General features: G+C 33.3%; 1 protein-coding gene across 25 annotated transcripts in view; it reads right to left on the bottom strand.

The window, feature by feature from the left end:
- Nucleotides 1–15,333, bottom strand: part of RIMS2 (regulating synaptic membrane exocytosis 2) — a 272,552-nt gene that overhangs the window by 116,157 nt on the left and 141,062 nt on the right. For 14 of the 25 annotated variants that reach the window (XM_087890826.1, XM_087890829.1, XM_087890830.1 and 11 more), the window contains 3 exons: nucleotides 12,810–12,878; nucleotides 5,897–6,053; nucleotides 1,878–1,991 (listed from right to left, as the gene is read on the bottom strand). In XM_087890826.1, the coding sequence (XP_087746952.1) occupies nucleotides 1,878–1,991; nucleotides 5,897–6,053; nucleotides 12,810–12,878 (340 nt within the window). Of the gene's footprint in view, nucleotides 1–1,877; nucleotides 1,992–5,896; nucleotides 6,054–12,809; nucleotides 12,879–15,119; nucleotides 15,147–15,333 lie in introns of all 25 variants that reach the window. The other 11 variants (XM_087890824.1, XM_087890843.1, XM_034422153.3 and 8 more) reach the window with 2 other exon arrangements.

The following is a 15,333-nucleotide window of genomic DNA, read 5'->3' as shown; positions in this document are numbered from 1 at the left end:
GATTTTAAATAATGGATCATGGATTTATTGTGGCTAGTTCAATGAAAATGTTCAGCAATGTTTACACTACAAAAAGATAAAATCAATTTTTAGAAGGGAATTATTAGGACAATTCATTTGGATGACATTAGGAATGGAACTGAGAATGAAGTACCCAAATCTGTAATGTTATTATACCTATTGTACTTGAAAAATAGTACCACCCCTGAAAATATTGTGAAGCTGAAGATTTGATAAGGAAAAGCATGAAAACAGAGATATGACAACAGATATATATAATAATGTATGGTGTGGACCAAACATGGACCAGAGTGAGTGCCTAGTTAGAACTCATACTCATGCATGGAAACTAATCCAAATTAACCATTCAGGACTGACAAACAAAAAAATACTTTACACAAAACTTGTAAATCATGAAATTCACTGTCTTTTGCCGTGCATGCATTCTGAGAGCCATCTTTTTCAAGTTTTATAAGGAAAGACAAATCCACAAAAGCCTGGGCTACCTACCTATGCCTACTAGCTTACGCAATTACTATCTTCACAATCCACAATCTTGTACTTTAAATACAAGACGCTATTGACCAACAGTAGAACGAAGCCATTGCTTTTCTGTTTATGGTTATGAGTTTCCAGAATGCCTCTGGTAGTCCACTATATAAAATAGCATACTAGAACACATGAAGACATTGTTTTCATCCAACCAGATTCTTTTTTTTTATCCATTACATAACACACTCTTGATTACCAGCATGAAAATAAAAGCAAAAAAATCATTAGCATCCTAGAAAGGCCTAGAAAGATGTTTTCATGCCTTACTAAAATGTTGGAATCTACTGGCACCTTAACATGTTAATTGAAAGAACTGGATCAATTTATCCAGTGAGTGGGCAAGTCATGCACAAAAGAAGCAGTAGTAGATCTTAAATCAATATTCTAGATACTGTGCCTTACTTAAGAACACAGAACTTGGCTGAGGTACTGGCAGAGCATTGATATCTGAAGAATCCTGGACTAGTAGTGTGAATATATGTATGAGGGAACACAAACAGGAAATCCACCTGATCCTGATTAAGGGGATCTGATTTCCTCCCTTCCCCCATCCAAGCCACAAAAGCAACAGCTTTTCAGCTGTAAGAAATGCACATTTTGCCATACGCATGGAAGGAAAAATTAGCAAGATTGATTCTGGTCCCATCTCTAATTCAAATATACAGATCAAACCATGGAAAAATAATTAAAATAAATACATTTATATGTATTTATAAGAGAAGAAATATTATATTTAACAGAGATCTTCAAAAGACCCTTTTGCACTAAGTCCAATCTATGAGATGAATATACAGTATTTCAGAGATCAACAGCTGTACTATATGTGTTTTCTGTCCAGAGATAAATGCTCCCTACAAGATAAGTATATATTGTTTAAAATCTATTTATGCATAGGCAATTGATGCTAAATCAAGTATAGAACGTACCAGGAAGCTTTCCAATTATTTGATATATAAATATTAAATTATTATATTGGTAAATTATTATATATTCCTATTTCTAGACGCCTTAACATACTAATTATTATTTACCGTAAATGAATTATTATTCAAAATCAAATTAATAGTCAAAATAAAATAAAAGCCTCATAGAATAAAACCCTAACTTCTTTAAGTTAAAAGATACTTGCTGCCTTCTAGTTTTCTGACAGGAAAATGCACAGTATGAATACATAATATATAACACAATGCCTGTAACAAAATAATAATTTCAAAAACAGGAACAGATCAATTTTTTTCTACCCTAATTTTGTAAACCAGAAAGCTGAAATGGCTCTGTCTGTAGACTCAGTTCCATTGTTTACTCTGTTACTTCAGAATATCTACCTCTCTCTGTCTGGACAGTTGTGGTCATCCATTATTCGATGTCTATCCATTCGATTCATGGTATTGTAATGTGCAGGAGTAGATCGGGTCCCGCGAGACCCATGTTCCACATTCCTTGAAGAAACAAAACCATTAATGTTATAGTGGGGGAAATGAGCAAATCCCTTTGCTAATCTCTAAAATGATCTTTAGTAATCAAATGCAGACGGTCACGTTCTTCTCCCTAACATTTTTTTCTGGTCATTAATATATATGCTGGTTATTTAAATTCTGGCATCTGATGCAGTCCTATAAATCTTTACAATCAGATAATTGTAAAACGGAAAGTCCGTAGCCTCTTAATTGATGAGAGAAATTTGAAAAAATTAAGCCACATTCTAATGCCTCCAATAGGTGGGAAAGTTGTTTCCTGAATATTTAGATTTGCTTTTGCCATAGCCTAAAATTATTGTGCCGCTATATACAATTCTATTGCCCAATAACTGACCAATCTTATTTGGAAATAAAATGAAATTCCAAACAATCTACCCACTACAGAGTAAGCATGTAATTTAAAATTATTCATGCAAAATAACCAGTACTTATTGAAACAAATTCAAATTAAAGTAAATAAGTATCTTGATGAACTTTATTGGTAATTCACATTAGTTCTAATATAGTTCTTAACTCTAGTTAAGGCAGAAAGGAGAATTCACTCTATAACCAGAGAAGCGTAAAAGGAAATGTGCATTAATTTTCTAATTAATGAAGGTACAAGAAGCACAAATGCACCACCATTTACTGTATATAGCAATAGTACTTAGACTTATATACCGCTTAAGAGTGCTTTATACAGCCCTCTCTAAGCGGTTTATGGAATCAGCATATTGCCCCCAACAATCTAGGTCCTCATTTTACTGACCTCAGAAGGATGGAAGGCTGAGTCAACCTTGGGCCTGGCGAGGTTTGAACTGCCAAATTGCAGGCAGCCAGCAGTCAGCAGAAATAGCCTGCAGTACTGCACTCTAACCACAGCGCCACAGCAGCTTTCTATCCTGATATATTGAATATTATAAAATATCATTTAAGTATTTTCCTCCATGTTTTTTTTAAAACAATGTTTAACTCTTGGCATGATGAACACTCCTTTAGAAAATTTGGCAACTGATATTTAAAAGGAACTTTTAAACTTTTAAAAGAAGTACATAATTTTCATAAACAATTGAAACTTCCACACACTATAGGCAGGGATATTTTTTCACATATGTTATAGGAGGCCTATATTAACTTTATGGTAGTAAAAAAATCAAGAGAATAGTAGGACCTTTTCTGACTAGTACAATTTATATATTTAATTTTTTTGTCAATTGGAAAAAAAACTTAAATGTTAAATTTTTATCAGTTGAAAATATTGCTACTAAATTCCTGTTTTTCCAGGGATGCTTATCTTTGTTACTATATTTTCTTGAATATACACATTCTTGGAAGATGGGAGAGAGAGATCAAACAAACAATGTGGGCCAGTTACAATCATTCACAACTTTTCGATTTCACACTGCGTTTTGTTACCAGAAGGATAGGGAAGAAGTCTAAAGAAAATATTTGTAATTTTATGGCTGTGGTAATGGAAACTTAAAATATGTGTTAATTGTCCCTTAATGGGCCATTGGAGGAAAGATAAATACTCTGTAACTAAACATTAGGATAGAGGAACAAATGTTATAGGACCTTTAATAAAATTATTCAATTTCAGGGATGTCAAACAGCCTTGGCCAGATCTTTTTGAACAGAGTGGTGTCTCTGACAACACACACACATACACACACTCACACTCACACCCTGCATTTCCTCTTTACAAACATATAAACAACTTCTAACTAGTCTTACACCAACTGAACCTCAGCAAGATGGCTGCATCATCATGTCTTCTTGGGCAATTCCTAATGTGTAAGGCTGACTAATGTTTGCTATTATTATTCCCAGTTAGGGGCTAGACAAGACTTCCTATCCCCATGCACTTGTTTTCTTCAGTAGTTTGATATTTCTTGCTTTGTTCCATATAGTATCCAGGGCAAAACTATGTTGAAAAAAATTACATCAGAACGGATATCTATAATGGCTTCACTGAATATTTTTTGTAAATTAATTCCACACACCATATAGTTAGAAGAGCCGGCCTACTGTTGTTTGGAAGATATGAAAATAATCAATTTTTGGGCTTTCATCTACCTGCCAAAAACTGAAAGAGTCAGGACTTCCTCTCTCATGACACAAATTTCCAATTAGATAGCACTTTTGTGTGGATTTTAACCTTAAGCTGTTATTGATCAACCTTGAATAAAATAATGAATAGAAATAGTACATGAATAACTAGTCTAATCATTTTCTTGAGATAATATTTTCAGATGTTAACATGGCTGTTGTATCCACTTACTAAATCTTATACATTTCCTGTTGTGCATTGACGTGTATAAATTTAACAAGTGTCATTAAAATATTACCACACCACTAATTATTAATCTTTTTTGTACTTTTTATGTACAATCTTTTATGTACACTGAGAGTGTATGCACCAAGACAAATTCCTTGTGTTTCCAATCACACTTGGCCAATAAAGAATTCTATTCTATTCTATTCTATTCTATTCTATTCTATTCTATTCTATTCTATTCCTATTTCTATTTCTATTTCTATTTCTATTCTATCTGAGTCTCATTGTTTTGTTATCAAAAGAAAAAGATTATCTATAATATATAGATCAAAATATGTGAGGACCTCAATAAAAAATATTTTCTGGCTTCCGTATTTATTTACTGGAAATCTTTTATTATAATTAATATCTGCAATTTTAAACAGGCAGAATATATCTCAGAACAAAAGTACTATGGAGAAACTGCCACTGGAGAATGAAATCACAGATATTTCAGCATGAAATTCTCATATTAAAAATAAATGACTGTTTTAAAATCTCCCAATAAAAAATGATAAGCAGAAGAAAAAATGATTATTTAAAATAATGGTAATTACTATCAGTACCACAGTTCTAACAAGACCATTGTATACTTTTCTCACCTCAATGTTTCTTGTCTGTGTGCAGAAAATTTTCTTGCATACTTACAGCTTTCCATATTAAACAGAATTTTAAAAAACAGAATATACACTCAAATGGGAGATTTATCAACTACTGGACATAAATTTCATTATGTTATAACATGATCTTTGTGTATGTAAATATTCATTATCTAATTTCTTTATATTATATAAATTCATCAATGAATAAAGAATAGAATAGAATAGAATAGAATAGAATAGAATAGAATAGAATAGAATAGAATAGAATAGAATAGAATAAACAGAGTTGGAAGGGACCTTAGAGGTCTTCTAGTCCAACCCCCTGCTTAGGCAGGAAACCCTACACCACTTCAGACAAATGGTTATCTAATCTCTTCTTAAAAACTTCCAGTGTTGGACCATTTACAACTTCTGGAGGCAACTTGTTTCACTGATTAATTGTTCTAACTGTCAGGAAATTTCTCCTTAGTTCTAAATTGCTTCTCTCCTTGATTAGTTTCCACCTGTTGCTTCTTGTTCTACCCTCAGGTGCTTTGGAGAATAGTTTGACTCCCTCTTTTTTGTGGCAACTCTTGAGATATCAGAACACTGCTATCATGTCACCCCCTAATGCTATATATTACTATTATACATCATTTATTTTGTGGACACTTTTACTGTTTTACTGTTTTTTGCCTTATCATTTTACAGTTGTTTTATAGTTTTAGAATTATAAGTGGCTCAGAGTCACTTGGCTGAACTGGGTGACTATAGAAATTGAATAAATGACTAAATAAACTAAACTAAACTCTGACAAATATGAATAAGTTAATAAAACAGATAATTATAAACGAAGTATTTTTTTTTAACTAAACAATTAATTTTAAGATTTTTCCTCTTTCATTTTTTTTTTAATAAAGTCATGTTTTATCACGGTGTATTTTATATTGAACCCCAGCCTTCCCCTACAAGTTTCAACTACAATTTACCTTTGTAATGGAGGAACACTGGGAGACCATGATCTAGTTCTTCCTATACTGTCACTACGGTGAGGAGAGCCTGATCGAGAGCAATGATTGGATGACATCACTTGTTCTGGCACTGATAATGTTGAACTTTGAAGATCTCTTCCATTATGTCTGTAATCTACAAAAAAAATATACAGCTGACAGAAATATAGAGGCTTACTGACTTATTTTTCTGAGTTTTTTTAAAAGTAGCATAGACAGTAGAATTTTTTTCAAATTGCTCACATCAAATCACATAAATTCACAAAAGTAGTCTTTGTCAAATAGGGCCCAAAAAAAACATATAATGAAGCCATTCATTTCCAACAATAGTCAGCTAATAATTTTGGAAACCCCAAAACTGAAATAGGTCTCTGTTACTGTTTTATTTCTTTCCCAAATAGGTATAGAAAGCAGAGGCACACACAATACAGTATCTAATGCTTGGTGACATCACAGACAGCTGTGCATGCAAAATTATTTTTACCCCAAAAGGAATGTTGTAATATTTATTAACACCAAATGGAATGCATACTTTTATTTCTTATTCTTTTTGTGGGGAACAAACTTTTTGAGGTTTTCTGAAATCTGAATCATATCTATTTATTTTTCAGATATTCTTTTGCTTGGGCCCTCTTCTTACTAAGAGTCGAGGCTCCGACTAATGAACCCAACCAAATCAGAACTCTGAGACTTGGCTCCTTCTCAAAGGTCTTCTTTAATAAATACATCATATCGGCACAGCTTCAAAGGAAAACCAAATCTAAATTTTTCCCGTGATTACAGTATAATTAAAATAGGAAATAACCCCATCCCCAAGTGTCACAGGTCACATTGGCCAATTGAGTTAATTGGCGGACTCTTCAGGCACTCTTTCCCCAACCTTATTGGTTGCCAGTAGAGATGACCTTGGTTCTCATGAGAAAGCTTTTGTTGTGTCTAGTAATGCATTCCAACCTCCTTTCCCCCTTCCCCCTCTGTGTTGCAACTAAGGAACAGAAAGATGGATGCTGCCAGGTTCAGTTCGAAGTTGACACACTTATTCATAGATCCTACAGCACGTATTTTTGTGTAGTCTTGGTCCCAAATAACTTTAATCTCTTTCATAAAAACTGATTTCCTTAGTTTACCTGATGTAATGTCACAGAATATTTCCTGCCATCACAGAACTTTCACTGTAATTTCTAAAGATGATATAGCTTGGTGGGGGAGAAAAGGCTAACTGCTGGTATAAGCCTTCCTTGGGGATGTGTCAAAAAAAGATAATGCCCTACTTATTCTTACTGATATAATTTCTCCATAGGTACACAGTTGTAAGCAACAAAATTAAACAAAAATTCTTCAATTACATGAGGGAGAAAATCTTTATTGAGCAAGTTAAAAACATAAAGATTAATAAAATGAATGGTATATAAAATGGAATATTTTAAATAAAGCTGTCCCTCATCTAGAAAATGCTAATTCAGAACAAGCTACTTATATATAATGTGTTCATTATGCCTTTTCATTGCTTCCCAGGGGAAGTCCTTTAATGGAGCCTACCGTATCTTAATTAAAAACCTGGAAGCTGGGGGAGTTTGTCAACGAGCCTATATAAACTGCTGATTTTATTACAAGCAAGATTACAAAAACACAAGGGAGGACATCAAAAATCATGACACAACGTATAAAAGAAGCTGAAACTGGAAAAATGTAACTTAATAAATCTAAAACAAAAGAATCACCACGATTATTTGCAGGGTAGTAACAACATATACTATATGTAGTATATACATATACTATATACTATACTATATGTAGAAGATGGCCCAGATTCTTGGACTTTGAGCTATACCATTGCCAGATAGGAACAGCTTCGAGAGGGACGAATATGAAGTAGCAAGGGCAAAAGGTGATACCTGCCTAAAAGTTTGCCAAATCAGCCAAATCAACCCTGACAATCAGTGGGGTGACAGATGTTGCAGCTATTGGTAACTTGCAACAGAAAAATGGCAAAAGACACTCTCCTCTGATCCTTGTTGCTTCTCCAAAGTCTCTTTTCCTGCCATGAGATTCAAACCTGGAAAATCAATTTTGAGGGAAATTTTGGAATTTAGCATTTAATCTTGAAAAAATGAGGCATGGAGGGAGAAGGAAATGAAACCGAAGGAGGACTGTATTTGCATTTGGTGTACAGTCTTACAGCTAAAAGAAATATAATTTGCATTGCAAAATAATTCCTGAATGAGAAATAATTGATTACAATATTTTTAAAAGTGTATAGGTAAAGGAAAAATAATTTGTCATAGCTTGTTATGGTGCAGGTTAATGACATCTGTTTGAAGATTCAATTACAAATAAAATGCATAAATGAATGTATGCAGATTTTATTACTTTTAAAATGTCTCACCCTAATACCACTGCTATTATATCTGATTCTATTTCTTTTTTTCCCCTTAAATTTCAGTCATTCAAAATTCAAACTGCAGCAAGAGGAAGAAATAATTAAGATATTATAACCATGCAGTCTCCATGAAAAACATGCATTGTCACCATATGGTATTAAGCAAAGAAGAACTATTTGATCTACAGAATGGGACATGGATTCTTGAGCTTAGGAACCAGAAGTGCTACGTCATTTGTAACCTAAAGAGAAACTGCAGATATCGTGTGTGCCTAAATTAGTGTTTCTCAACCTCAGCAATTTTAAGATGTGTAGACTTCACCCCCCAGAATTCCCCAAACAACATGAAGCAGAAACATCTTAAGGCTGTTGATGTGGAAAAATATTTAATTACTGTAGCTTGGAAGTACCTTTCAGTACTAGGAATTTTAAGCAGATCACAAAGCATGCAGTTTATTTATTTTATTTTTATCCTGACTTTATTGTTTTATAAATAACTCAAGGCAGCGAACATTCTTAATACTGCTTCCTGCTTTTATTCTCCCCATAACAACTCTGTGAGCTGAGATGAGAATGACTAGCCCTCCTAACTGGGCTAGTTTTATGCCTAAAGCAGAACTTTGGTATAGTTGTACCTAACATTGTACACTTGTTGGGTTACATTGCTAGGTACATTGTACCTAATATTGTACAGTTCATTGTATCATTGTTTTCAATAATTTGCCCATGAGGCAGGAATTCTATAAGTGGAAATTTCATTTACGAAAAGAAAGGTCTATTTTAGCATTGGGAAGATAATTGTTTTGCTTAAAAACACTAATCATTATAGTGCTGTCCTGTCCAAGATTTATGGGAGTAAATGTAGTTTCCACCAGAAAATATTTAACATGTGGAATATATATTTTTCTCACTAAGAAATAATAGTAGCCTGGCAATGTTCTTGAAAACGTAATGAGATAGTTTCACATAAAAATAGAACACAAATTAGGTGGTTATATACAGCAAATAAATTACAAAGTTAATACCTACCAATTAATACTGAGAAAACTCTTGATCCTCAATGGTTTTTAAATATTTTAATTAAAGAAAAGCTATAAGTGCCTTCCTCTCTAATCTCCCATATTTAGAAATAAATGTATTTAAAATTTGTTTTAAAGTACATATGCAGTTCCTCCCATTTTTTACTTTTGAAAATGCAAATTAAAATAAGAGAAAAAAAATAAGACAGCCGTTTGCCACTACGATAATGCTACTTATCCAACAGCTGACTGTACTCACAAGTACTCATAAGATAGGTAGTAGGGAAACATTAGTAAGAAGCGAATTGCTCTTGCAGCAATGAAGTGTTTAAACAGACTGGGTGGCTGACTTGTCAGAAATACTATAATAGTGAATTCTTGAATTGCCTGATCCTTATAAAGAAATCATTATTCTTATGAATAATGTTTATTCATAACGTTTATTACATTTGCTTCTCGGAAGTTTTAGTAAGACTGTATAACCATGATTATGTAAATACAAACAATAAAATAGGCATTGTCTTGCCCAACCATTTAAGCTGCAGTTGCCATTAAGGAAAGCAACTATCAAGTCCTTATCACTGTGTTTCACCTGAAGATAGAGTAAGGACCATACATGTTATTGCCAGCATTAATACCAAAGAGGTGCTACATCTTTGGCAAAAGCAGCAAGTACAGCCCCTGAGTGTTAATCAGTCCATAGCTCTAGTTATTGCTAGGGCAGTTTTACTAAAATATAAAATTGTACATTTTTTATTTTGAGGCAATGACTTATTTACATCTGTGGGAGGAGGGGAGCAGCAAAAACAGTTTTTAAATAAATTGTCTGATTAACAAAAGTTGAAAACATAAAATTAAAAGAATCTGTCATAAATAATAAAAAATAGAAAGGAGGTAGTATATGTAATCAAGTGAATATATCCATTAAGAATATAAGAACAGGATGAACATAGCTTGAGTTCAGGGTTCTTAACTGAAAACATGAATGCTAAACAAATAAGAAACAAAAAACAACAAGTGACAGCAAGATAGAAAGAAAATAATCAACTGCCATTTCAATTGTGTTTCCCAAATTTCATGCTATCCTCCTTAACCAGGATTTTTATGAAATAAAATAATACAAGCTCATGTTCAGCATTATAAAATTAGTATATATGTATATAAAAGATTTCAATATATTGTACTACTACATGTACTATTGTCTACAGGGTTTTAATATTTTTTCTATCTACCTGTCAATGACTACTTCAGCTTCAACCACAACAATACAAGAGCACACAATAGATACAAACTTAAAGTGAACCACTCCAAACTCGATTGCAGAAAATATGACTTCAGTAACAGAGTTGTTAATGCCTGGAATGCACTACCAGACTCTGTGGTCTCATCCCAAAACCCCCAAAACTTTAACCTAAAACCTTCTACTGTTGACCTCACCCCATTCCTAAGAGGTCTGTAAGGGGTGTGCATAAGAGCACCAGCATGCCTACCATCCCTGTCCTAATATTCCCTTTAATTGTACTCATTTTAGGTATTCAATTCATGCTTATACTTATATATATTATCTAATATGTACTTGACTAAATAAATAAATAAATAAATAAATAAATAAATAAAACTTTAAAGTGTTTCAGTGGAAAAGGCAAGTAATGATTTTTGATCTCACTCAAACCTGCATTTTCTGAAATTTAAATAAATATAAAATTTCTGGCATAAAAATGTGCCTTTTGTGTTTTGTTTTATAATTATGGATTATATCCAATATCAAATGATTGAGTGCTACTGCATTCTGTCATTCACTGTAATATTCTCATTGACTGCCTTGCATATCTATTTGATACGATCAAGCTCTCCACAACTCTGGCAAAGTGAAATACATTACTTAATTGCTTGCCCTGACAGATTTCAGAAGAATTTAACAAATTAGTTTGGAGGGTGAGTGATCAGTGCTATCAGCTGTCTTTTCACACTATGCTGAATTATTCCGTTTGTTTTTTGTCTTTTGGGCTATTGGGTCTTTGGATTTGTTTACAAGGCTTTTGTTTATGGGCTACCAATGCAAGGCCTTCAAAAACCATTTTGTAGCCAGATAGGTAGAATATTGAACTGTTTCTGTATTGTATCCGGGCTTGAAATGTGGCTGAAATAAATCCAGATAATCCATTTCCTGCAGGATCTCTGGAGCTATTGCTCAATACTTTTACAATTACCTGCTCCCAAAAGGAAAGATTAGAACCTGGAAGGAAATATTCCAGAATCATTGAATCCAACAATTGATTTTTTTTAAAAGAAGGGATACACCATTATCTCCTTTAAAGATCAAACACTCTGTCAAAAACACTGACACCATCATATGGATGCAATACCAGGTCACCTCCCAGGCAAGAGGAAACTGGATCTAATAAACAAATGGTCACGTTCATAGTCTGAAGGACCCTGCCCATGACATCAGATGTTACAAACTCAAACTCAAGCCAGATCACTCCACAAGGCCATGCTCTAGCATCTCAACGGGACCAAATCAGTTGGAATCCAACTGAGTACATCTAAGCAGCTTTCTTTGCACAATAAACCAAGTATTCTTACATCAGCCCTATAGCTATCCCTATAGCTGATTAATATCTACCAATTAATATTGAGAAAACTCCTTATCCTAAACGATTTTTAAGTATTTTAATTAAAGATCTCTGAATGTATTTCTGCCATATTTGGAAATCAATGTAACATATGTTACAAATAAGAAAAATAGGACAGCCATTTGTCACTATTATAATAATACTTATCTAGCAGCTAGCTGTACTTATAAAAATGAGTAAGAAAGGGAGTATGGAAATATGGAAGTATTAATTAGCAGTCATAGCAGCCAGAAACCAAGGCCACTAAGGCTCATAACCAAGAATTAATGGTGGAGGTTGATGGCTAAACAATGGGATTGTTTTCAAGCAGTGGACAAAATGTCCCTAAATGCAACCATGCCCCAATACCTGCCAGCCTTCCTCTGCCTATGGTTGCAGGTATGTTCCTGCCTTTCCTCTCAACTCTTCACCCATTCCACTCCCATCCATTATTCCCATCTCCAAGGTCAGGTTATACATATCAAACTTGCACTGATTCATATCCCCATACCCCAAAAGTCCTAAGAACCTATCCCAATGTCTAGGGGATTCAATTCCCCTATCAACTATACCTGCCTAAACACTCAGTGACCTAAAGAGGGAGTTTAACTCTGGCCCCACTCCTTGCCCACCTATCCCTTCTAAAGATAGGGAAATTCACACCACAGGCCGAATTACTTTCTAATGTAGTTGTTCCTTCCAGATAAATAAAATAACCAATATGAAATCTTTCATTAGCAACCAAATTATGTTAAAACAATGCAGAAACAAGCTTGGCAATTTTTCATTCAGACACAACTGTGGAAGAAAGAGCTGTTGAATTCATCATGAAAAATAATATTTCAGAATCTTAAAAATATGTTGATAAATGTTTTTACCTGACACTACTCCTATTCCATCATCACAATCATAATCCGAGATTTCACTATCACTTATTCTTTTGGATCCTGCAAAAAGAAACAAATAATTAAAGCTTGATAACAGCTATTGCAGTAAAGAAGTGACATGTTTATTAAACTTTACTAGTAATATTAGTAGAGATAGTTAATTTTGCATACATTCATTTTGTGAGTAGACAGAGAAAAATACTATTTCAAGTTTTAATTTGGTTAGCACAACATGTATTGAAATAAGTTAATAAAAACATCTTCTAAGTCAATTGCTACACCTAAAAAGCCAGATCCATAAGAAAAAAATATATTAGGTTCTGTTTTACCATTTAATCTGCTTGTACAAAAGAGATGTCCTAATATTTGCAACGAACCAAATATAATTGACTTATCAACAGTAAGAGAGCTTTACTGCTCAGAAGCAGAAAACATAATCCTCATTGGGATTGCAAAAATGATATGAACACACTTTAAAAAAATATATAGTTAATGACTAAACATATTTTATAAATATGTTTTTGATTGATCATATATGCTCAATCATAATTGAGGAAATAGGAATAACCCAAATATATTTATTTTCTTCCTTTTATCTACGATGCAAATTTTCTTTGCTATCTTTTATCACAGTCTATTGGTTTTTCCTTTGACAATTATGGTTAACTCTAATTGTATTTCCTCTTAATTTAGCATTTGAAGTTTTTTGTCCTTCCTTGAACAAGTCCCTACAAACTTCTTGGCAAGATTTTTAAGAAGAGATTGGACAGCCCTTTGTCTGGAATGGTTAATGGGTTTCTTCATGAACGGGAGAGGGGGGAATTGGACTAGAAGATCTCCAAAGTCCTTTCCAACTCTATTTTCTGTTATGAAAGAGTGGGGATCTTTATATATGAGCAACAGAAATTACAGAAAAGGCAATATTTGATTCTTCAAATTATCCTCAGTACTTTCTCAGAATTATGTGCTGATTCTTTGGGTTGTGAAACAACACACTAAAAAATCAAAAGAGAAAGAACTTCTCTTTCTCAATGGTAACCTTTATTAATACAAATTAATAAGTAGAAAAAAGCATCTTATCATTGCCAATACTGAGCATGAAAAGCTTCAACAGCGTATGCTCAATGGGTGAGGATTTAAACTGTGGCTGTCTTTCATTGCTGGAAGCAACTTCAGCATTTGCCTTCCTGATCCCATATTTTGTGCTTTCTTGTTTCTGACTTCTACTCGCAACCTCAGCAGGTTCCTGATCAAGTCTCTAGCTTGTCACAAGCAGCTTCCGAGCTCCATTTTCACTGGCAGAGGCACCACATGACAGTCCTTTGCTGTTTCCAGGGCAGCCCCGTAGGCCAGATCTAAGCCCCCCGTAGGCCAAATCCGGCCCCCGGGCCTTAAGTTTGATACCCCTGCCCTAGTACCTTCTCAAGCTTCATACACAATCTTGCACACCATGCTTGCATGAATGTTTGCCTTTCTGCTGAAGCAAGCACATGAAATTTAATCTGGATGACCAAGGAGTTGAAAGAAGAGGTGGTCCTTCAGAAAACCAGGTCCAAAGCCATTTAGGGTCTTAAAGGAAGGTTGATTTAATTTGAGGCTTTAATGTAAAACAGAAAATTGGATGTATTTATTTGCTGAATTGATTTAAGAAATCATATCCAATTCTATGATTTAATTTGTTCTGCTGATTTCACTTAAATACAATATATCTCAGAAGTTCAAGTAAATCCATTTCTAATCAAATTTCTGATTCAAAACAAATGGCCTTGCAACAGTTATCAAGAAAAAAAAGTTAATATAGAGCTATGATTATTACAAATAAGATTGGTTATTTACTGGGTTTAAAAAAACATAGCTGGAAGAGAATTATTTACAAATGTACACATATATTTTATGATTAATACTACTATCAATAAAGGAAACTATCAATCCATAATACTCCTGTATAGTGTCATATCAGTAAGGAATTGTAAGTAAGAAGTTAGTATATTAGTATAATTTTTAAATTTAACACAAATTGTCATAAAGTACTATCAAGATATTAATATTAATATTATATTAACTTTATATTGAAACACATTGAATGAATAGTTAGGAAGCAGTTATATTTTTTTAGCAAACTGTTTATAACACTAGCAAGAACAATTAGAAATAATGCAAGGATAAAGTCTAATTTTTAAAAACAGAATAAGAATCCAAAGAACAAATAAGCAACTGAACTGGTACCACAACTAATAGCAGAAGCACATCAATAGCATTAGAAAAAAACCACAAGCGATAAATGGCATGCTTTAAAATTACCTGGATTATATGAATATGAGCCTTTATCTGGAAAATTTTAAAATGAAGTGATATCAGAAAAAAATATATGAGGTTTTGACATGTAACAGAAATGTACTTAATTTGAAAAGTTGTGTATAATTAAGTGCAACCGCTATTTTTATTTGACAGAGCAGACATGAATTATTAGTTTTTTAGAACTTTTTAGAGCAATCATGTGTGTGTGTGTGTGTGT

This window comes from Pantherophis guttatus, chromosome 3 (genome assembly GCF_059756535.1).
Source record: "Pantherophis guttatus breed Tessera chromosome 3, ASM5975653v1, whole genome shotgun sequence".
Classification (NCBI taxonomy): domain Eukaryota; kingdom Metazoa; phylum Chordata; class Lepidosauria; order Squamata; family Colubridae; genus Pantherophis; species Pantherophis guttatus.
The sequence above is the reverse complement of the archived record's forward strand: the minus strand, read 5'-3'. Positions and strand labels throughout refer to the sequence as shown.